The sequence below is a fragment of the Rhopalosiphum padi genome, chromosome 3, assembly GCF_020882245.1.
Source record: "Rhopalosiphum padi isolate XX-2018 chromosome 3, ASM2088224v1, whole genome shotgun sequence".
Lineage (NCBI taxonomy): Eukaryota > Metazoa > Arthropoda > Insecta > Hemiptera > Aphididae > Rhopalosiphum > Rhopalosiphum padi.
Window position 1 is genome coordinate 78,205,628 of NC_083599.1, and position 23,273 is coordinate 78,228,900.

Genomic DNA, 23,273 nt, shown 5'->3' on the forward strand with positions numbered 1-23,273 from the left:
TGTCTATTAAACACAAATACATGGAATTGAATTTTGCATAGTTCAAAATTTTAATTGATTTTTAGGTGTTTGGTGCACAAAAATCTGGTCTTTAGTAATAAAATTTAATTTATAAGTAACTCATAAAGTAGTTAATAGGTTACTATAACTAAGGCTATTATCTATTTAACAAATAACTACTTACTAGGGAAAGATTTCCTGCCAAAAATCAAACTTCCCAAATGATTTTATCACGATTAAAAGATGGTTTGAACGTTTTTCCAGTAATAAATTCCCAGTAACAAGGTACAACTGTACGAGTACATACACTACGCGTACGCGCAGGAGCGGTTCTTGAGAAGCCACAAGGGGGGGGCGGCAAAAATATTTTGCATATACCTACATTATACTTACAATTTGCATTCATATCAAATTTTTTTTTCTATTGTTTGGTACATGAGATGTAATTATAAATTATATAAATTATAAACTTTATACTACAACGGCATAACATAAAGAAATAGGTATCAATAAAAAAATTAAAACAAAAATTATTTTTTATTCAAACTAAATTAACAGTCAAACTTCAAACATATTATACATATTAAATAAACTTATAACTAATATTAATATATTATTTATATTTTATATGAAGGTAATAATTATAAATTATGACTTTTGTGAACGTTGTGAACTCAAAAACTGTTATTAACCTAATCTAATAATGATTAATGATAAACGACAAAACCATATTCGTGTTTTCGCAAAGCCGCAAAGGTAACGAAAGCAAAGTTAACGGTCTGTTGACTGTTTACTGATAGTTGATACCTCCCTGATACGGCATATCACGGTACATGCGAGTAAGCCAATAAAGAACGAGCGCCCTCTATACTTCAATAGGAGTAAACATTTTTGATAACAGTAAACATTTTGAAAAAAATTAAAAAATAAAAATATCGCCAAAACGATTTTTAGTAAACTGTTTGCTCATTTATATTTTTAGTTTTTACTCAGCCCAAGGGGGGGCGGTCCACCTATCGCCCCCCCGTAAAACCGCCACTGCGTACGCGTTTGTCTGTTATTTAAATTTAAGTCATCAAATTAATTCGTTAACGGCGTTAACGGCTATTTCTATTTACACATTAAGTATTTCGGTAAAAAATAAAAATTAAATAATTTTAAGGTTATAAATCATAATATCTTTAAGCTTATATCACTATTATCATTGATAAAATAATTAAATAATACAAAACGCTATTATCACGGTCTTAGACTCTTATAGGTTATAGGTTATTAAAATCAATGGTTATACCTACATATCAATATATTATTTTATTTTATAAAATTTTAAAGTCATCGATTATCAGATTAAGAAATGCAATTAGGACACCATAAATAAAAATAATCTGTAATTGGTAATAATATCAAACGATAATACTGATATACGTTTTGTAGTGACTACTGTTTACTGTAATAAATTGATAATTACATACCCAGATTATTAAGGTCGTACAACAGAAGCACTTTAAGTATTATTATTCACTGTAGAATTTTATAAATTAACACCAATATTCAGATGACGATAACTCCTTCAAATATTAAGACATTTTTGTTAATGATCCGTCAAAATTCATTTAAAATTAAGCTGTGCTAAATCATATTTCAAAAATATAGGTTTCCATTTGAATTTTTAAAGTTACCCCTCGAACCACCCCATCCTAATTAATAAAAAAAATATTTAATATCAATATAATTTAGATTATATCATTAAAAAAGGTTTTCACATAGGTCATTTTTTCATAATTTAAGTATAGCATGCTGAAATCTGCTGTCACATGAAATTTTGAACCCTGTATATTTATATAAAAAATAAACATTTAACAAAAATCATTACCAAGGTGGATCAAAACTTATATTAACCTCTATATCGTCGTCGCGGAATTCAGACAAAATATTATGTTTTTCTCTATCATTTCTAATTTGTTTATCCAAAAGAGTTAGATGTGCATTAATATTTTTTTATTTTCTGGTAAATCTTCTATTAGACTCCAAACATAATCTCCTAAAACCTTGTAAGTTGAATTTGAATAGTGTATAGGGTCTTGAAAATAAAATAGTTTTTTTAAACAATCGTATTCTAAAACTCGATTCCACGGATGATAATCTATGTATACTTTGTCTTTATTTTCGAAATCCATATTTATATCTTATTTCTATAAGCGAAAATATAAGACGTGTTGGTATAATACAACTAATAACGATTTCGAATTATTGCCACTTTCCTATAAACGGAAAATTTAAAGGTGTGCTGAAATGTTACTCGTATATCTTCCCTATAAATGAGAAACTGTATATGCTAAGGAGTAAACGTTATTGCAAATATTATACTTACATTGTGCGGGCAGAGGAAAATATTATGTATTAATTGCATTAATTATTTTTATAAGATTATGTTAGTAAAACATCTCTTTAGAATTAATTATTGTATATATGCAAATATTTGCATATATATATACATTTTAAAGCAGATAATATTAGAAGAAAAAAAAGAAACTATAAGATTGTTCTAAAAAATAATTTTATGAACATTAAAAACAAGTTAATATTATTAAATTAAATTACAACAATTTTTCAAATGTAATCAAATGTTTTTTATAACCATTTGTCAATATTTCCATCCCGTTATAAATAAAAAAGTAATTGTTATACAAATTAAGATCTTGAACATATTTTTTTGATAATTTAGAAAGTCTATCGGGTAGAATTAGTTTAAATTCATTTTCTAAAACAACAGTTAATTTTTCACTTAGAATAGTTTTAATAAATCTAAAAGAATATATGTGGTATCTGATTTCCGATTCCCTAAATTTTACAAATTTTTTAATTAAGTGTTTTTGAGAATATTTTTAATTAATATATAAATTAATTGATAATATATAATAATATTGAGCGGCACATGGACTTTCATTTCGTCTACAATAGAATATATTATAATACACAAACTTTACTAATTGTATAATAAGTTTATTTTTCAGCTACAAACAGTTTTAACAGAATCCGGCATCCGAAGAACAGATCTGCGGAATGTACGAGATAATACCTGCAATACAATTCTATAAAATTCAATTTTAATAATGTAACATTATTAGAATTATCATATAGTAATATTATATAAGACAATAAATAAAATAATAGGAATATATTAATTTGAACAGAAAACTCTTAATTCCTAATTTTAATAGGAGTAATCTTAAACAAATCTAATTTAATATTTATTTTGCTATTAAAGTCTATTTGGGTATTTTCCATTGATTTCTCCATCCAATAATTCGATACGTAAAAATGTTCCATATTTTCAATAGTAAATATATATCTATCTTTTCCATGATATTTTATTTTATCAATTGCTCTTATTATAAATTGCGAATTTTCCTCAAATGTTTCCAAACATCTGCAATCTTTTAACCAAAGGTGTTTTACCAATAAAATCTTCCATCTTGTTTGAATCTAAATTTTCTATTGTATTTTGGTTGTATTCAAGAACTTTACCTTTATCTCCCCAAATTTCCCTATCAATATGTAAATCACAAATACAAGGAAAACGATTTCCGTTATAGCTAGTATATCCATTAGTCTCTAAAATCGTAAAATATTCGTTTTTAGGCAAATAAACAATTTCTTGTCTATTAAAAGAAAGGAAGCAAAATCCCTTTTCCTTATTGTTTATTTTTATATTTATTAATAAAAAAGTTGTTATGTACTCCCTTAATATACCTTACAGTAAATGAATTGTTTTCTTCCACTAAAACAACTACATAAGGATATTTATGTCTGTTATCTACCATAAACGCATATAATTTATATTTATTCTTATCACCCAACTGTATCCATTTTATTCTAAAATATTCTAAGATCTTACTTTCTAAGGCTTCTCTCTTAGCTTTGTCATCCAACATTTTCATATTTTTTGTTTCTGTTTCATTTAAAAAATGCAATCTTCTTTCTTCCTCCTTAATATTGTCGAGTTTTATTTCTCGTTTTTTATTAGTTTCTAAATATACATGATTAAAATTATAGACTTCCTCAGTTACATACGGAGACAACGCATGTGTTATATTTGTCTTTTTCCTTAAGACTTTTGGTGTTACATTTTTAGTTGTGATTAATCCAGACCTTTCAAAATCTATTATTTTAATACTAGAATACAATGTTGTGTTTTTTGTAAAATAAGTTTTCCCTTCTCTTTGTAAAAAACATTTTTGGTTTACAGGTATTTTTTCATTTTCAACTTCAGTTACTTCTATATAATTTATAGGTAGCATTGGAAAACTAAAGGCGGATAGAACATACTTCATAACTTTTTCTCGTTTACTAACTTCTTCAGGTAGTTTAATGTTAATTCCAGTTAATCTGTTGGTGTTCTTTTTTGCCCAATAAACATAATTTAATCGTTTTGATGTGTTATCTATAATACAACAGCTATTCTCCAAAGTGTTTGTCAGTTTTTTCCACATACTAGAGATTGGAACAGAATAAAAAGGGGCTTTAAGAAAATACCATTTATTTTTTTCCAAAATGTTCATACAATGATCTATTGGATCATACTTTTCTTTTGCAGTAAAATACTCGTTAGTATAATTATAAATAGTTACTTCCAATCTTGTAATTCCATTTTTTTGCGCCAACTCGCTTTCAAAAGTTTTCTGCAATCTTTTGTCTGGACAATTTAAAAAATCTATTATATGATTTCCAAGTTGTTTATTTATTCCAGGACTTGTCATTTGACAAACGAATTTATTATAAATTTTTTCTCTAGATTTCTCATTCAACCAAGTCAAACAGTCTTTTCCCACTGTTTTGTCATTATCCACAATTCTATTATCTTTTTTAGAATCGGATAGAGAAAAAGAAAAATTAGAAGTCAAATATTTTTTCATTTCCTCTTTGTTAAAAATTCCTGCAAAATCTTGTGTAATATCCAAATCTAATAAATAAACATGTTCCTCTTTTAATTTTTTTAATATTCCTTGAAGTTTTTGTAATAATATTTCTATTTTCGCATCGGCTAATTCAACTTTAAAAGGTTTAAGAGCTGGATTTTCATAATCATCTTTATATTTTCTCCAGTTACCAATCACCTGTTTAACACCTGAAGCTGTTGACATTTCTGAATCTAGCAAGTATGGTTCTTTTTGCTTTTACACCATGCCCTGCTAATAGGTCCATTTCCCTGGCACCCCCACTTTCGAAAAGTTTATTTAATTAAATTAAATTTTAAGTTATAGTTTTACACAATATTTTAAAAACTATTAGTTTTTACATGGATTTTTATGTTTACTTTTTATAATTAATTAAATTGTTGTTATATTATAAGTGTTAAAAAACTTATATCGACTTATATACCAAATTTCTAAAATACATGATCAATAACATAATTATTACAACATAATATAATATTAATAATGATTGTATGATTTGAATTCCATTTATTTAATAAAGCATTTATCATAATAAATTGTAATATGATGTGACGACTATTAAAATATTATTTTTTTAAAAATGGTTTTCCTAGGCATAATTAAAGAGAAAGTATAACGACTCTAACGACTACATAATTATAATTATTACCCTTTGTTAATTAAATAGATTAGTTATCACAAACTTAAAAATGTATAACAATTTAATAAAAAATTAAATACAATTTTTTATTAATACTTACAACTAAGTGGGGTAAACAGTTTATTTTATAATAACGTCAAAACAAATAAATTAATACAATCGTGTACACGTAAATTATAAAATACATATAAATAAATAAACAACTTTATTTTAAATTTTCACATCACTTTGTAATCATATATATCTGCAATTTTTTTTTAGCACATAGAAACAAATTTATTCATACAAGTTTGCATACTTAAAACTATAAAATATATCAACATAAATGTAATATATATATATATACCTATATAATCTATTATATAAAAATAAGTCCGGTTTTCCTCCCTGACGCTATAACTCCAGAACGCACGAACCGATTTCCACGGTTTTGCATTCGTTGGAAAGGTCTTGGGCTCCGTGAGGTTTATAGCAAAGAAAATTCTGGAAAATTCAGGAAAAATTCAACAGAAAAGTGGGGAAATCGTTTTTCACATACAGCGCCATCTATTATACATAGCATGTACTTCAAACCAATAGCAACGGTGCGTGATAAAGTGTGTGACAGATATCATTATTCTCTGTTCAGTTAATTTCATTTATTGTAAATTATATGGATCGTGCATTTGAAGTTAAATTCAACACTATGTCCATAGTCCAAAATGCCTAGAGAACGACGTGTGAACATCGGCCGCCGCACAAGACATGCAAGCCAGCAACAAGTCTATTCAAGGAACTTAAGAGAAGAAAGACAAAATATAATAAGAGAAAATGACCGATTGAGACATCGCGTGAGCACACGAAGATCATTGGCATCATACAATCGCTTGGCATTCCAATATGATCCCACTGCGAACTACAGTGATGATGAAAATTTGGATATTGGACGAATGACGACTATATGCCGATATTGCAATGCGGTAAAGTTCAAAAGAGAAACGGTTGGATTGTGCTGCGCAAGTGGAAAAGTCAAACTGGATCCATTACTTACACCACCACAGCCACTGAAAACATTGTTTGATGGAAGTGATCCCGATTCCAGCCATTTTCTTCAACACATCCTTGAATACAATAACTGCTTTCGCATGACTTCCTTTGGAGCTAATATCATTCGAGAAGGCGGCTTCATGCCGACTTGCAAGGTAAAAGATACAACACACATAACCAACACATAATTGCAACACATAACAACTTCATATACACCACACACTACACCATCACACGATTTACAATGTATTCATGAACAAATTTTAATGATTATTTGCAATTACAGATACAAGGTCAAATATATCATTTGCATGGTTCAATGGTGCCAACACCAGATGAACCGCATCAATTTCTGCAAATATATTTCATTTCGTCGATGGTGGATCAGCTGAACGTGCGGTGCAATATACAGGGAGCACAACAGTTAAAGAGACGAATTATTGAACAGTTGCAAGCATTTTTTCACGCTAATAATGCTGTGGTTAATACAGTAGTCACTCGATAATTCGAACCTCGATAATTCGAAAAACTCCATAAATCGAACTAAACGCTAAGTCCCCTGTGAAAACCTCTATAATTAGAAAAAAATACATGTATTCCGGTCCCCTCGATAATTCGAAATGTCTGTCGGTGAGGCACACTCTACAATTCGAATTTTTTTTTCACGAATCTCTATAATTCGAATTTCTTTAAACACGATTATATGTACGTTCATATGTATAAGGATTATGATAGTTAAATATTATCGTAGTTTAATGTTATCGTATCTTACCTGCCTAATCTATATCAAAATAAACCTCTGCTATGGGTAAACCGTTATTGAAATTGAACAAACGTAATCAGTCGTAGCTAACGTAGTCAGTCGCAATATGGGTCCCGTAAAAGTGTACAAGTGTTTGTCGATAGCCGACAAACAAAAAGTGATCGCAGCAGTTGAAGCCGGTGAAAAAAAAAAAGATGTTGCTCTACGTTTTGGTATACCAGCAAGTGTTGACCCGTGCATTTCACAAGATTGGAAAAATGAGTTAATCAATCTATTGGTTGATTATGATGCTAGGGATATTTTTAATGCCGATGAGACCGGACTTTTTTACAAATGTTTACCAGATCGCACTTTGACATTTAAAAACGAAAAATGTCATGGTGGTAAAAATAGTAAAGAACGGATAACAGTGATGTTAGCCGCGAACATGGATGGATCCCAGAAACTTAAGCCCTTAATGATCGGAAAATTTGCTAACCCACGCTGTTTCAAAAACGTAAAATCTTTCCCACTAATGTACCGGTCAAATAAAAAGGCGTGGATGACAGGTGTATTATTTACAGAGTGGTTGTCATGTATCGATGTAGATATGAAAAAGGCAAATCGAAAAATTTTGATGTTCGTTGACAACTGTACCGCACACAATAATATTCCTCATCTTGAAAATATAAAAATTCATTTTTTACCTCCCAACACTACATCAACTCTCCAACCACTAGACCAGGGAATAATAAAAATTTTTAAAACGATGTATCGGAAGGAAATTGTTCGAGAGGTGTTGGCGTGCATTGGTGAAGTTCCATGTAAAATTTCTATACTCACTGCTATGGAAATGGTACACAAAGCATGGGAAAATGTTAGTGCACAAACCATCGCGAATTGCTTCAGAACTTCTGGTTTTATTAAGGACGGACAGACAATTGGTGAAGGTATTCCTGTTCAATGTGAGCAATCTGAAATGGACGAAAAAAGATGCGATACAATTTTCAATGCTATCAGTAAGTTAGACAATGCTATGGACCAGATTGTGACCAACAATTGTTCACAAAAAAAATAACAGATTTCTTTAAAATGTAATAATATTAAAAATAAATGTAAAATATAATAATATGTATGTATAATAAATAAATATCTATTAATAGTTTTAAAATATACACTGTAATAATATTTATAATAAGTAAATGTAAAAATAAACGTAATACATACATACATTATCTACAATTTTCCACCTCTCTTTAATTCGAATTAATTTTTTTCCCTCGATAATTCGAACACTCGGTAAATCGAAAACCTCTATAAATCGAATTTTTAACTCGGTCCCCTGAATTTCGAATTATCGAGTGACTACTGTATGTTCAAAACAGCATTGGAACGAATGCCATCGGATACGCACAAATTTGTCATAAGAGCGGATTGTACTCCGACAGGTGAACATGTGCGAAGATTCAATGCACCCACCGTTAATGATGTTGCTGCAATTATTGTTGGCGATCCAACTAAATCACGAGACATTGTCGTTCAGCGAAGAAGCAATATCATGCATCGTGTAAACGAGACACATCGTTTGTACGATGCGTTACAATATCCAATCATTTATTGGCAAGGGCAAGACGGATACGACATCACGTTGAAGATGGTCGATCCAATTACAGGTACAATATTCACACACTAATTATTTCCATTATTACTTTTATTGGTTTCCATTAACAATTCATTTAATTTTGCATTTTCAGGAGTATCAACGAATAATAAAAATCTAAGCGCAATGAATTACTATGCGTATCGTATGATGATTCGTACACATGAGGAGAATGTCATTCTGAAGTGCGGTCGGCTATTCCAGCAATTCGCTGTTGACATGTATGTCAAAGTCGAGACCGAACGTTTAGCGTTCATCAGATTCAATCAGCCAAAGCTACGATCTGAGGACTATATACACTTGCGTGATGCTATTCATTCAGATGGTGATGTTCAGAATATTGGACGACTGACGATTCTCCCATCAACTTATATCGGAAGCCCACGCCACATGCACGAATACGCTCAAGACGCTATGACGTACGTGCGAAATTATGGAACTCCGGATTTATTTATTACGGTCACATGCAATCCGAAGTGGACGGAAATTGAACGCGAGTTGGAACCGGGTCAAAAACCGCAAGATCGCCATGACATAATCGCCAGAGTATTTCAGCAAAAACTCAAGGTTATGATGGATGTGCTTACTAAGTATCGAGTTTTTGGTGACACACGTTGTTATATGTACTCGGTGGAATGGCAGAAGCGTGGACTACCGCATGCTCATATCCTAATTTGGTTGCTGAACAAATTACATTCAAATGAAGTGGATGACATCATATCAGCTGAAATTCCTGATCCAGTCACTGATCCCCGTCTACACGACATTGTGACGACACAGATGGTGCATGGACCGTGCGGTGCATTAAATCCATTATCGCCTTGCATGGCTGATGGAAAGTGCACAAAACGATATCCGCGACCGTTAGTTGCTGAAACAGTCACAGTGTTCGGGCCGGGAACGAACAATAATAGGCCGTGCGCCCGGTCACCAAAATACTTCGCGCTTAATAAGTATTATACTAACACACCGACCGACCTATGTAAAATTGTGTTAATTGTATATAGCTCAACTAGAATTGGTTGGGTTCGCCGCGCAAATACTAGTGAGCTATGTAGTGTGGTGGTGTGTAAGTGTGTATATAGTATATGTGTTAGTGTGTACCTATACTTAAATCTAGGACGAATAGGTAACTTTATAATAAATAATGGTAACTCAAATCAAATCTGGTAAAAATATGATATAATAATAAAATAAACAAATTACGGCCCTTTTGGCCCAACAAGTAAAAAATGTATATAATAATAAAATAAACAAATTACGGCCCTTTTGGCCCAACAAGTAAAAAATGTATATAATAATAGGCCTAACCAAAATGCCGATTCGGCACAACCAGATATAATAATAATATATAAAATAATTAGGTAATAATTGCAAGTGTATAAACAGTAAATATCAAAAACTGTGTAGCCCTTATGACCAAACAGAATAAAATATAGATATAATAAAATCTAGGTAATGAAAAAAGTTATGGCCCTTCTGGCTCAATAACACAATAATTATAATATAAAACAAAACGCTATTAGAGCAGTAACCTGGTATAATTAATATAGAATATAGAAAAGAAAAGCCCTTCTGGCCTCACAATAATAAAAAAAATATATAGCGCTTTTGGCTCAACAGAGTAAATGTTAACAATACCTAATAATATAATAATAATACATAAATAACAATAAAAAATAACTCACGACTTGTCGGTGCACTGCTGGCCAGCTGCTACCTAGACCTATATACACTAAAAAATTCACACTCAACAAAGATATTCACAAAGGTATAAAAAGACGCAAATGCTACGACGACTGCGACAATGAATATAATATATGATAATAGTATAATTTAAATATGGCAATTCGCACACCGGTATATAAAATAGATATAGTAACAAATATATGGCGATTAGCGCCCACGCAATAGTTATAAAAAAAATAGCAATTCGTGCATATTTAAAAAGATATTGTTCACGACGGCCTAGCTCACGACGACGGACGGAGAAAGAAGAAAAAAAAACTGCGGCGGCCGTGTTAAACTACGCGGACCGGCGAGCCGGCGGCCGCAGATAACACGCCGATACCTGTTTTGCATAATATTATATAATTCACAAGACACAAAATATAATTAAAACAAAAATAAATATAAAAATAACGGCTGGTGCGCGCGAGTGTTTGTGTGTGTGTCGATCGGTTGTTCGTCCGTAACCGCTAGTATTATACACTATTATATCCTATTCTATGGCGGCAACATTCTCCCCCCGTTGAAAGTCTTGGGTTTCAACTGTTGTGTTGTTCTTGTCCGTCGGTAGCCTACATAACTTGATGACTGGACGACGCATATGCGTCCCGTTTGCTGTCCTTAGTGTGGCAACCCGAACTGTACCATCGGAGCCAGGATGTAATTCCACGACTATACCTAACTTCCACTTGGCTGGAGGCATACAGTCATCCTTTATGATTACAACATCGTCCTTTGCTAGTTGCACGCTCTTACTCGTCCACTTGCCACGAATTTGAGTTTGCGGTAAATACTCCTTTGACCACCTCTTCCAAAATGTTTGCATTAGATTTTGCACAAGCTGCCATCTTCGTAGACCCTTAGGCTCTTCTTTGGATATGTCTGGCTCATCCGGTAACAACATAGCCCCTCCAATCAAGAAATGAGATGGGGTTAATACGGCTAAGTCTGAAGGGTCGCTATTTAGGGGGGTCATCGGTCTTGAATTGAGACAAGCCTCGATTTGGCATAGTAGTGTACGCATTTCTGTGTTTGTAAGCTTATGATCGGATATAACTCTCTTCAGGTGATGCTTCATACTCTTGACGGCACTCTCCCATATACCACCAAAATGGGGCGCAGCCGGTGGATTAAAATGCCACTCAATACCTTCTTTCTCTAAGTCAACACTAGCCTTCTTCATCATTGAGACTAACTCCTTTTGAGCGCCGACAAAATTTGTTCCATTATCGCTATAAATCTTAGCACATTTTCCTCTTCTAGACATAAAACAACGCAATGTCGCTATAAAGGACTTACTCGAAAGATCGTCAACTAACTCCAAATGTATGGCCTTTGTGGAAAAGCAAACAAATACTGCAATCCAAGCCTTCTTAGCTGCCACGCGTCTCAATCCACTTCGAATATATATTGGTCCCGCAAAATCTACACCTGTAACTGTGAAAGGTCTAGTACACTGCACTCGATCTCTTGGGAGCGCTGCCATCATTGGGTGATTAAAACGCGGCTGTGCTCTCGTACATTGAACACAACGCCATACCACTGACCTTGCAGTTACTCGACCCAGCAGTGGCCAGTATAAACGCCTTACCTCAGACAACAAGAGTTGAGGTCCTCCATGAAGAAGCTCCAGATGGTATTTTTCAAATATCATACGGGTTACTTTATGAGCGGCAGGCAATACCACAGGGTGCTTATGTTTATCCGCCATGTCTGAATTGTTGAGTCTTCCACCCACCAGTATTAAACCATCGCGTAGGAAAGGATTCAAACTCCGTAACTTGCTATTTCTTGATACTTCTTGTCCTTTTTCTAGCGACAAGATCTCTTTGCTAAAGCACTCAGCTTGAACCATTCTTAGCACCGTTTTTCTCGCTTCGTTCAAGTCATGTATCCTTAAAGATTGAGGTCCATTGATCTTCTTACGCAGGAACTTTGAATAGATTGTTAGCCAAGCTATTCCTTGCAGCATTTGGTTCCATTCTGAGTAGTGTTCTAATATATCATTCACTGAGTTGTTTGCTACAAGTACTAGTTTCACTTTACGTACTTCAGGTAGCTCTTCATTCGTGTTGACTATTGGATTGAAGATCCAATCTTTCTCATTCTTTTCCAACCAGGTGGGTCCCTTCCACCACAATTTTGCCTCTAAAAGCTCCCGTGGCCCCAAACCTCTTGAAGGGATATCCGCTGGGTTTTCATGTGTTACTATATGGTTCCACTGGCTGATCTCTGTAACATCCATGATTTGAGCTATTCGATTTGCAACATATGTTTTTAGCCGGCTGCTCTGGCTATTTAACCACCCTAGTACAATAGTTGAGTCCGTCCAAAGCTTGAACTGATGAATGTTGATTTGCCATGACTCAGCAACTCGTTGGGCCAGCTCCGCTAATAATAATGCACCGTTCAACTCAAGGCGTGGGATTGTGCTGCCTTTTAGTGGGGCCACTCGAGTTTTAGCGCATAGAAGTCTGGAATACCATTCTCCATCGCTGCTCTGAGTACGAATATAGATACAGGCTCCATATGCTTCCTCCGAGGCGTCGCAAAATCCATGTATATCTATGATCTCGGTGCGCTCGGGAATAGCTTTTCTGGGAATGGACAATTCCTTTAGCTGCTCAAGCTCATCATAAAAACGAATCCATCTTTGCTGAATGTCTACCGGAAGCCGTGCATCCCAGTCTATCTTCATAGACCACAGCTGTTGTAAAAATATTTTTCCTTTCACTAAAACTGGCGACAGGAACCCAAGTGGATCGAAAATTTTGTTCAGGTCAGAGAGTATAGCTCTTTTCGATAACGCACCTTCTGATGATCTTGCTACGATGTCATATTGAAATTGGTCTGCGACTGGTTTCCACTGCAACCCGAGTGACTTGACCGTGTCATCATCTCCTATATCTAATACGAACAAAGGATCGTCAACACACTTGGACATGTTTCGCAAAACAAATTCGGAGTTGGAACACCATTTCCTTAATGGTAACTTTGCTGAGTTTAGCACTGAGCTAACCTCTATTTGCAACCGACAGCAGTCATCCTCTGTATCGGCTCCCGTCATTAGATCGTCCATGTAGAAATCTTCGGCAATCACCTTTGCAGCTTTCGGTAATTCCTTCTCAACACTTTTTGCGAGTGCTATAAGACAGTAGGTTGACAGAAATGAGGCAGGAGTTGTTCCATACGTGACTGTAGTTAGCTGGTACGACCGTAGTAATTCTTCAGGGCTGGATCTCCAAACAATTCTTTGTAGGTCCCAATCTTCCCTTGCCACCTTTATTTGGCGAAACATTTTTTCTATATCCGAAGTTAAAACGAATTGATGCTTGCGGAAGCGAACGAGGATTGAAAATAAATCTTGCTGAACAACTGGACCACACCTCAAGACATCATTAAGAGATATGCCAGATGTACTTTTGGCAGAGGCATCGAAAACCACTCGGACCTTTGTAGTTAAACTTGATGCTTTTATTACCGAATGATGTGGTAGATAGAAGGGATTCTGCGTCTGAACTGAATCGTCCATTACTTGAACCATGTGTCCCATTTCAATATATTCGTTCATAAATCGTATGTACTCGGCCTTCAGATGCTCATCATGTTGTAATCTTTTCTCAACATTCAAAAAACGTGCGGTCGCCATAGGTAATGTAGTCCCTAATTCACTGATTGCCTGTTTGGTGGGAAGCCGTACGATAAAACGTCCCTCCTCATCACGGATGGTGTGTTGCTTAAAATGTTGGAGTGTTTCTTGCTCTTCTTGACATCTCTTATTCGCTTTTGATGCTCGGCCATAGCTTGTATCTTCAATGCTGCTGAGCACCTTCCAATCTTCCTCTATTGTTTGACCCATTGAGAAAAGTGCCGGTGTATGGTGGTTAGAAAGTTCTCCTGTTACGAGCCATCCGAAGCTACTTTCATGTAATGTGACTGAACCTATATTTAGTGGTATTTTTTTTGTTCCCAAAACATCAAAGAACGAGCCACCTCCAATAAGCAGATCGATACCTTGAGGTCGATGGAAATCCGGATCAGCCAGAAGTGGAACCACAGTCCCTGGTATACCCCATCCACCTGCCGGTTCTGGACAAGACGCTAATTCTCCGACTATATTAGGCAATATATAGCAAGAAATATTAATACTAAATTCATTCGTTCTTGATTCAACCTTCAACTCGCTACATGACCTTGCTCTTAACCAATTGTCTCCAATACCACTTATTGGTAATAAAGACTTCTTACATGTTAGTTGTAATAGATTTGCATATCTTTTTGACACAAAGTTGACTTGGGAACCGCTATCCAAGATAGCTCTGCACTGGCGTCGTCCACCATTTTTATCTCGAACTATAACTAAAGCTGTCGCAAGAAATACGTGAGAGTTTACCCTGGCGATTTTTGCTGGTACAGGTGCAGACACAAGGATTGCAGACGTAGACGGTGTTTGACCTTTATCCGGTTGTTGTCCTTTGAGCTGCTCCTTCTCTTCTGTTTTTTCTTTCTTTTCAAAATGCAATAATGAATGATGATTACGGTTGCACGTTCGACACCTGTAAGTGGATCTACAAGTATTTGCCATATGTCCCGAAGATAGACAATTGAAGCATATTCCTTTTCCTTGAACAAATGAGAGGCGTGCGTTTAATGGAACTGCTTTGAAATCTTCGCAATTATATAATTTATGTAGCTTGGTACAGTAATGACAGAAAACAGTTTCGGTAGATGCTACTAAAGCTCGCCTTGCTTCAGTAGCGGAATGTTTGACACTACTTCTCTTAGCTGCTTCAACAGCCATATTAGTTTTGATATCCTTTTTGTGCCCAGCTGCTGCTTCCGATGATTCAAAGGCTACACATCGACTGGATAGAAACTCCTCCAATTGCTTAAATTTTGGTAGCTCTGTATTTCTTTGGTGTAGCTGCCATCCATGTGCAGTGTTCTTGTCAAGTCGATCTATGACAATAGTGACTAGCCAAGCATCCCAGTGTTCTACTGGTTGCTCTATTGCTCGTAATGCTGCTACATGTGCACAAACATGAGAATGTAATTCTTGCAATGAACTAGCCGATGCTTCTTCTATCCTTGGAGAATCCAAAATTGACCTGATATGTGATTGTATAATCAAGCTTTTATTATCGTAGCGTTGTTTGAGCCTTTGTAATACTGCTTCATAGTTACCATCACTAACCGGGATGGATTTCACTAAGTCTAACGCTTGGTCGCTTAGACACGATCTCAAATAATAAAACTTTTGCGCAGCTGATAGTGACTCGTCGTGGTGAACCAGTGCCTTAAAAACATCGTAGAATGATGGCCAATCTTGAATGTTGCCATTGAACTGGGGTAATGGTATAGGAGCTAGTTGCACTCGATTGCTAATTGAGGTGTTTCCAAATGACACATTCTGTCCTGTCGTACTAGTTGGTCTTTCTGCATTTATTAGCTCTTGTATACGGGATCTTATATTATAATAATCAGCCTCAAACTTTGCTCTTTCTTGTTCAGCGCCTTCTATATCATCTACTGCGATTAATTCAATTTCACATTGAATAGCATCGAACTTTCGATTTATCTGCGGCAGCTCTTCTTGTCGAAAATCGAGGAGTGAAGTTGCATGTTCGACGGGATCAAATTTGTTTACAAATGTTATTATTCGCGTTAACGATGCCTTTATGACGCCCCGTTTTCTTTTGAGGTCCGTTAGCATTTTCTGCGACGATTCGTCGAGTACCATGATTGCAATGAAGACAGATGCTAATAATTTATTAGAAAGCTAAATATATATATAATAAATAAAATTTGAATACACGCATACAACAAAATAAATATGATCTAGTATCAAAAATAATGCGATATCAAATTAAAATGCCAATTGCTATATACGATAAATTGATAATAATATTTATAATTTATAATTCGCAATAAAAGATAATAGATAAAAGAATTGAAATATTAATCACTATGCAGTTACGCAACATAAAATATACCAATTAAAAATACCACAGAAATATAAGATTTAAGAATATATGAAATATACGTAATAAAATAAGATAAGATCACGTCGAGGTCACCAAATGTTCGGGCCGGGAACGAACAATAATAGGCCGTGCGCCCGGTCACCAAAATACTTCGCGCTTAATAAGTATTATACTAACACACCGACCGACCTATGTAAAATTGTGTTAATTGTATATAGCTCAACTAGAATTGGTTGGGTTCGCCGCGCAAATACTAGTGAGCTATGTAGTGTGGTGGTGTGTAAGTGTGTATATAGTATATGTGTTAGTGTGTACCTATACTTAAATCTAGGACGAATAGGTAACTTTATAATAAATAATGGTAACTCAAATCAAATCTGGTAAAAATATGATATAATAATAAAATAAACAAATTACGGCCCTTTTGGCCCAACAAGTAAAAAATGTATATAATAATAAAATAAACAAATTACGGCCCTTTTGGCCCAACAAGTAAAAAATGTATATAATAATAGGCCTAACCAAAATGCCGATTCGGCACAACCAGATATAATAATAATATATAAAATAATTAGGTAATAATTGCAAGTGTATAAACAGTAAATATCAAAAACTGTGTAGCCCTTATGACCAAACAGAATAAAATATAGATATAATAAAATCTAGGTAATGAAAAAAGTTATGGCCCTTCTGGCTCAATAACACAATAATTATAATATAAAACAAAACGCTATTAGAGCAGTAACCTGGTATAATTAATATAGAATATAGAAAAGAAAAGCCCTTCTGGCCTCACAATAATAAAAAAAATATATAGCGCTTTTGGCTCAACAGAGTAAATGTTAACAATACCTAATAATATAATAATAATACATAAATAACAATAAAAAATAACTCACGACTTGTCGGTGCACTGCTGGCCAGCTGCTACCTAGACCTATATACACTAAAAAATTCACACTCAACAAAGATATTCACAAAGGTATAAAAAGACGCAAATGCTACGACGACTGCGACAATGAATATAATATATGATAATAGTATAATTTAAATATGGCAATTCGCACACCGGTATATAAAATAGATATAGTAACAAATATATGGCGATTAGCGCCCACGCAATAGTTATAAAAAAAATAGCAATTCGTGCATATTTAAAAAGATATTGTTCACGACGGCCTAGCTCACGACGACGGACGGAGAAAGAAGAAAAAAAAAACTGCGGCGGCCGTGTTAAACTACGCGGACCGGCGAGCCGGCGGCCGCAGATAACACGCCGATACCTGTTTTGCATAATATTATATAATTCACAAGACACAAAATATAATTAAAACAAAAATAAATATAAAAATAACGGCTGGTGCGCGCGAGTGTTTGTGTGTGTGTGTGTGTGTGTCGATCGGTTGTTCGTCCGTAACCGCTAGTATTATACACTATTATATCCTATTCTATGGCGGCAACACACAGGGAACGATGGATATCCAGTTTATCGTCGGCGTTCAAAAGAAGATAACGGTCGAACTATCAAAGTTAAAGTTCAAAATCAAGAGATTGAGATCGGAAATGAATTCATTGTACCATATTGCCCGCTGCTATCACGAATTTTCGAAACACATGCAAACGTTGAGAGTTGTCATTCGGCCAAATCAATCAAATATTTGTGCAAGTACGTCACAAAAGGCAGCGACATGGCTGTGTTTGGTATTGCGTCGGAAAATGTGAATGACGAAATCAGCAACTTCCAAATGGGCAGATACGTCAGTACTAATGAAGCACTGTGGCGATTATTGTCATTTCAAATTCATGAAAGATATCCCACAGTTGTACATTTAGCAGTGCATTTGGAAAATGGCCAAAGAGTTTACTTCACTGAGGCTAATGCGGCACAACGAGCTGAGAGACCACCATCGACAACATTGACTAGCTTCTTTGCAATGTGTGAAGCAGATCCATTCGCAGCGACGCTGATGTACGTTGAAATGCCCAAGTATTACACTTGGAATCAATCAACAAAGAAATTCCAACGTCGCAAACAAGGAACCCCAGTTCCAGACTGGCCACAGGTGTTTTCAACTGATGCACTAGGTCGTATGTACACTGTTCATCCTAGAAACGATGAATGTTTTTATTTGCGACTGCTGTTAGTAAATGTACGTGGACCGAAATCATTTGCGCATTTGAAAACTGTGAATGGCCACCAATGCCAAACATATCGAGAAGCATGTCAACTATTGGGTTTGCTGGAGAACGATTCTCATTGGGATTTAACACTTGCAGATTCAGTTGTTTCATCAAATGCGTACCAAATACGAACGCTGTTCGCAATTATCATCACCACATGTTTTCCTTCACAACCAATTCAGTTATGGAACAAATACAAAGACGCCATATGTGAAGATATCTTGCATCGCTTGCGTATTCAAACGAATAATCCTGACATCCAAATAACCGATGAAATCTACAATGAAGGATTGATTCTGATTGAGGATCAATGCTTGACTATTGCAAACAAGCTACTGATTGAAGTAGGAATGATTGCGCCAAATCGATCGATGCACGATGCATTCAACCAAGAATTAAATCGAGAGAAATAATGTTCCGTTGCTGAATGAACAGCAAAAACAAGTATACAAAACATTAATGCAAGCGGTGAACAATAATACTGGTGGTCTATTCTTCCTGGATGCACCTGGAGGAACAGGGAAAACATTTGTCATTTCATTGATTTTGGCCACTATTCGATCAAGATGTGACATAGCTTTGGCGTTAGCATCATCTGGAATTGCGGCGACTCTTCTAGATGGCGGTCGTACTGCACATTCTGCGCTTAAGTTGCCACTCAATTTAAACACAATTGATACTCCAACGTGCAATATTTCCCGATCCAGTGCAATTGGAAAATTGTTAATGCAATGCAAGCTCATTGTTTGGGATGAGTGCACAATGGCACATAAGAAATCACTTGAAGCACTTAACTTCACACTGAAGGATCTTCGGAGAAATAACAACATCTTTGGCGGCTTGATGATATTGTTGGCAGGCGATTTCAGGCAGACGTTGCCAGTAGTTCCCCGTGGAACGCCTGCAGATGAATTGAATGCTTGCCTAAAGGCATCACCTTTATGGAATAACGTAAAAACATTATCGCTAACCACTAATATGAGAGTTCAACTTCAAAATGATCAAAGTGCTGCACAATTTTCCAAACAATTGTTAGATCTTGGAAATGGAAAAGTCCCAGTTGATGCGACATCTGGATTAATTACTCTTACCAACGACTTTTGCCGATTTGTAGACACTCAATTAGTTCTTATTGAAAATGTTTTCCCAAACATTAGTGAGAATTATAAGAATTATGCTTGGTTAAGTCAACGAGCAATTCTTGCAGCAAAGAATAATGATGTCCACGCACTGAATTTCACCATTCAATCAAAAATTGCTGGCGATTTGGTGACATACAAATCCGTTGATTCAATAACAAATCCCGATGATGTAGTAAATTATCCAAAGGGGTTTTTGAACTCTCTGGAGATACCAGGATTTCCACCACATAACTTGCAACTGAAAGTTGGTACAGTTATTTTGATACTGCGTAATTTGAATCCACCGCGACTTTGCAACGGTACTCGACTTTCGGTAAAGAGACTTATGCCGAATTTAATTGAGGCAACCATTATTAACGGAAAGTACGCAGGTGAAAATGTATGTATTCCTCGAATACCAATGATTCCGACTGATCTTCCGTTTGACTTCAAACGATTGCAATTCCCAGTTCGCCTTGCGTTCGCAATGACAATTAATAAGTCGCAAGGCCAATCGCTTAGTGTTTGCGGGATAAATTTGGAAAATCATTGTTTTTCACATGGACAGTTATACGTTGCGTGTTCACGAGTTGGGAAACCATCCGCTTTGTTTGTGTTAACGTCAGACCAAAAAACAAAAAATGTGGTTTACCAAAGAGCACTACAATGAAACAATTAAATAACACTTCATTTTAGTAGGTAATTGAAATGAATTTATTACTGTTGTGAAATGAAATAAATATTTTCCTTTTCAAATATATAACAAAAAAATTTTTTTTTCTTTATCTTTTAATCACCAAACGAAATGTTACATAAAACGAATCTGGTGGCGAAACGGAGTTCGCCGGGTCTGCTAGTATTATAATAAAATAAATAAATAATCTTATAAAATAAATGGTCAAACTGTATGCAATGTACATAAACTATAGGTAATGAAACATATTGAAAACAGATTTGAAACAATAAAATAATAAAAAGGTAATAAATAGGTAATCCAATATTATCTGCATACATATAAAAATAAAATAAAAAAAATTTAAATATTAAAAAATTAAAATGAATTATTTTCCATATAAATATCACATGTATTGTATCTAGTTTTTATTTTTGATAAATTATTTAGTGTATATTAAATATTGAGAATTTTGTGTCTCGGTTGTTGGTCTCACAGTTTTTGTTTTTGGTTGAAAATCATTGTATTTTTCCCAAGTATTATTTACCTCTCTAAAAGAGTACGCAATATAATGACCAATTGCATTTATAGTACTTGATATTGGTGGAATAAAGTTAACAAGACCTCTTAGATAATAAAACTCATTTCTTATTTTGAGTATGTTTGGGATATCCTTTAATTGAATATTTAAATCAAGATGTTTTTCAACTTTTCGCTGTTTCGTGAGAGGTACGACTGGCTCAATAATTAAATGTTCTTTGAAGTCCAGAGACTTGAGTCATATTTATGTTACAATTTTCACAGTTTGGTGGTGAAAAATAATAATTTTCCATTATATCTTGTAAGAAAATCAGGTCATAATATATATATAAATATATATTATATATATCAAATATATCAAAATCGCAAAAATTTGCAAGGAATTTTGAAGTTGAAAATTCATAAAATTTTTGCGATTTATACTTAAGGTTCAAAAATCTAATACAAAGTTATCCATAAGTTTTCCTTCAAGTAACTGTAAAAAAAATTGCAGCATCATTATAGAAACAATTTTATGAGCGTATGAAATTTAATTTTGTACGAAATCGCGTAAAATAACGATATACTACAATTGAAATATATGTAATAATATAATATATCCAACTAATTATCATTGACTGACAAATTATCTCCGTTCAGAATCGTTTTTCGTATACAATGATACCCGTCATTGCATTCAAATTTAACACATCCATTATAGTGACCAATGACCTACTCTTCATCTCTATTATACAGCAGAGCGGTACCCACTTACCCACTTTTTTATTTTGTTTGTTGGTAAATTTTTATATTTTCTTATGCTCAGTAAAATTATTTTGTTAATAAAAAAAATGATCTTTATAAAATACAAGCTGAGAATACAATTCTTAAGGTAAAGAACTTGAAACTTTTAAAGTAGGTACTTCTTTTGTTGAGTTTTTACTATATGTTTTATTTTTATTGATAAATATTAAAATATGTAACATTGCATAAATGATATAATTGATTAAAACCAAAATGGCAATTAATATTTAATTTAATGTTAAAAATATAAGTAACTTGAATGTATTAAGAAAACATATAATATTACACCTTATACATTACAAAAAAGTTTTCGACTGTTAATAAAAAAAATCCTATTTTCTAAACAGAATGTTAAATTCTAAACGCTAAACGCATTGTTAAATACTTAAATCGTTCACATTGGCTGAAATTTGGATTTACATTAGACATTTAAACTCAGCGTAAGGTTATAACTTTAGACAATATTATTTTATTTTATAGATAAGTTGATTTTCACAGATGAATTTTTTAAAATATTTTCCTTATATATTGGTATATAATATCATTATACCAATAGAAATAAAAAAAATGTATGTGAATTTTAAAAATGCCGCCCCAGTTAATGTGCCGCTCTAGGCAGGTGCCTAGCTCGCCTATACCTTAAGCCGACCCTGCTAATATCATATACCTCGTTTACATTCAGCCATTTCCGCTGCTCCTCGCGCTGCTGTTATAATTCCCAAAATACTTCTGTGGCAGCGTCGTAGGCAGTGAGTGTTTACATTGCCCTGCTAATAATAGCAACTTAACCGGCAGCGCGAGCGCGATTGCGTGTTTACATTCAGTTGCCGCCAAACGCGTGTCAAAGAACTATACGCTTGCGTATTTTTTACATTTTATTATTTAAATTTTGGCGCTCAAATAGTTTGTTAAAATTGTCAATATGCAAGCTGATTGGAGCAATGAAACAACCATACAATTTTTAGAATTGTATGAGGGTGAACGAGTTATATGGGATACAAAAGATAAATACCATAAATTAAAACATAAGGTTCATGATGCGTGGAAAAGAATTAGTTTTGACATGTCTATTCCGATTGATGAACTAAAAGCCAAAAAAAAGTCACTAATGGCTACATTTTGGCCTCTTCTAAAAAAGAAAAAAGCGTCAATAAGATCTGGAGCGGGCGCTGACGACTTGTTTCAGCCAATATGGTTTGCATATATTGTATGGAGAGATTTTTGGGAACAAACTATG

The 23,273-nt window shown here is 34.1% G+C and overlaps 6 protein-coding genes across 6 annotated transcripts; 5 read left to right on the forward strand and 1 right to left on the reverse strand.

Moving 5' to 3' along the window:
• The first annotated feature begins 5,959 nt into the window (after window positions 1-5,959).
• LOC132925848 (uncharacterized) lies at window positions 5,960-7,129 on the forward strand. The gene is made up of 2 exons (XM_060990208.1): window positions 5,960-6,779; window positions 6,911-7,129. Exons 1-2 carry the CDS (start codon window positions 6,300-6,302, stop codon window positions 7,127-7,129), a joined length of 699 nt encoding a protein of 232 aa, XP_060846191.1. The 5' UTR covers window positions 5,960-6,299.
• Window positions 7,130-7,493: 364 nt separating this feature from the next.
• On the forward strand, window positions 7,494-8,444 carry LOC132925849 (tigger transposable element-derived protein 6-like). Its single transcript, XM_060990209.1, has one exon. It carries the CDS (start codon window positions 7,494-7,496, stop codon window positions 8,442-8,444), a length of 951 nt encoding a protein of 316 aa, XP_060846192.1.
• Window positions 8,445-8,738: 294 nt separating this feature from the next.
• Window positions 8,739-10,458, forward strand: LOC132925850 (uncharacterized). Its single transcript, XM_060990210.1, has 3 exons — window positions 8,739-9,039; window positions 9,121-9,979; window positions 10,437-10,458. The coding sequence occupies exons 1-3, from the start codon at window positions 8,739-8,741 to the stop codon at window positions 10,456-10,458; spliced, it is 1,182 nt and encodes a 393-aa protein (XP_060846193.1).
• A 789-nt stretch (window positions 10,459-11,247) lies between these two features.
• Window positions 11,248-16,494, reverse strand: LOC132925851 (uncharacterized). Its single transcript, XM_060990212.1, has one exon. The coding sequence runs from the start codon at window positions 16,492-16,494 to the stop codon at window positions 11,248-11,250; it is 5,247 nt and encodes a 1,748-aa protein (XP_060846195.1).
• Window positions 16,495-17,096: 602 nt separating this feature from the next.
• Window positions 17,097-19,332, forward strand: LOC132925852 (uncharacterized). The gene is made up of 2 exons (XM_060990213.1): window positions 17,097-17,118; window positions 18,206-19,332. Exons 1-2 carry the CDS (start codon window positions 17,097-17,099, stop codon window positions 19,330-19,332), a joined length of 1,149 nt encoding a protein of 382 aa, XP_060846196.1.
• A 66-nt stretch (window positions 19,333-19,398) lies between these two features.
• On the forward strand, window positions 19,399-20,873 carry LOC132927763 (ATP-dependent DNA helicase PIF1-like). Its single transcript, XM_060992354.1, has one exon. The coding sequence runs from the start codon at window positions 19,646-19,648 to the stop codon at window positions 20,708-20,710; it is 1,065 nt and encodes a 354-aa protein (XP_060848337.1). The 5' UTR covers window positions 19,399-19,645; the 3' UTR covers window positions 20,711-20,873.
• The last annotated feature ends 2,400 nt before the right edge of the window (window positions 20,874-23,273 follow it).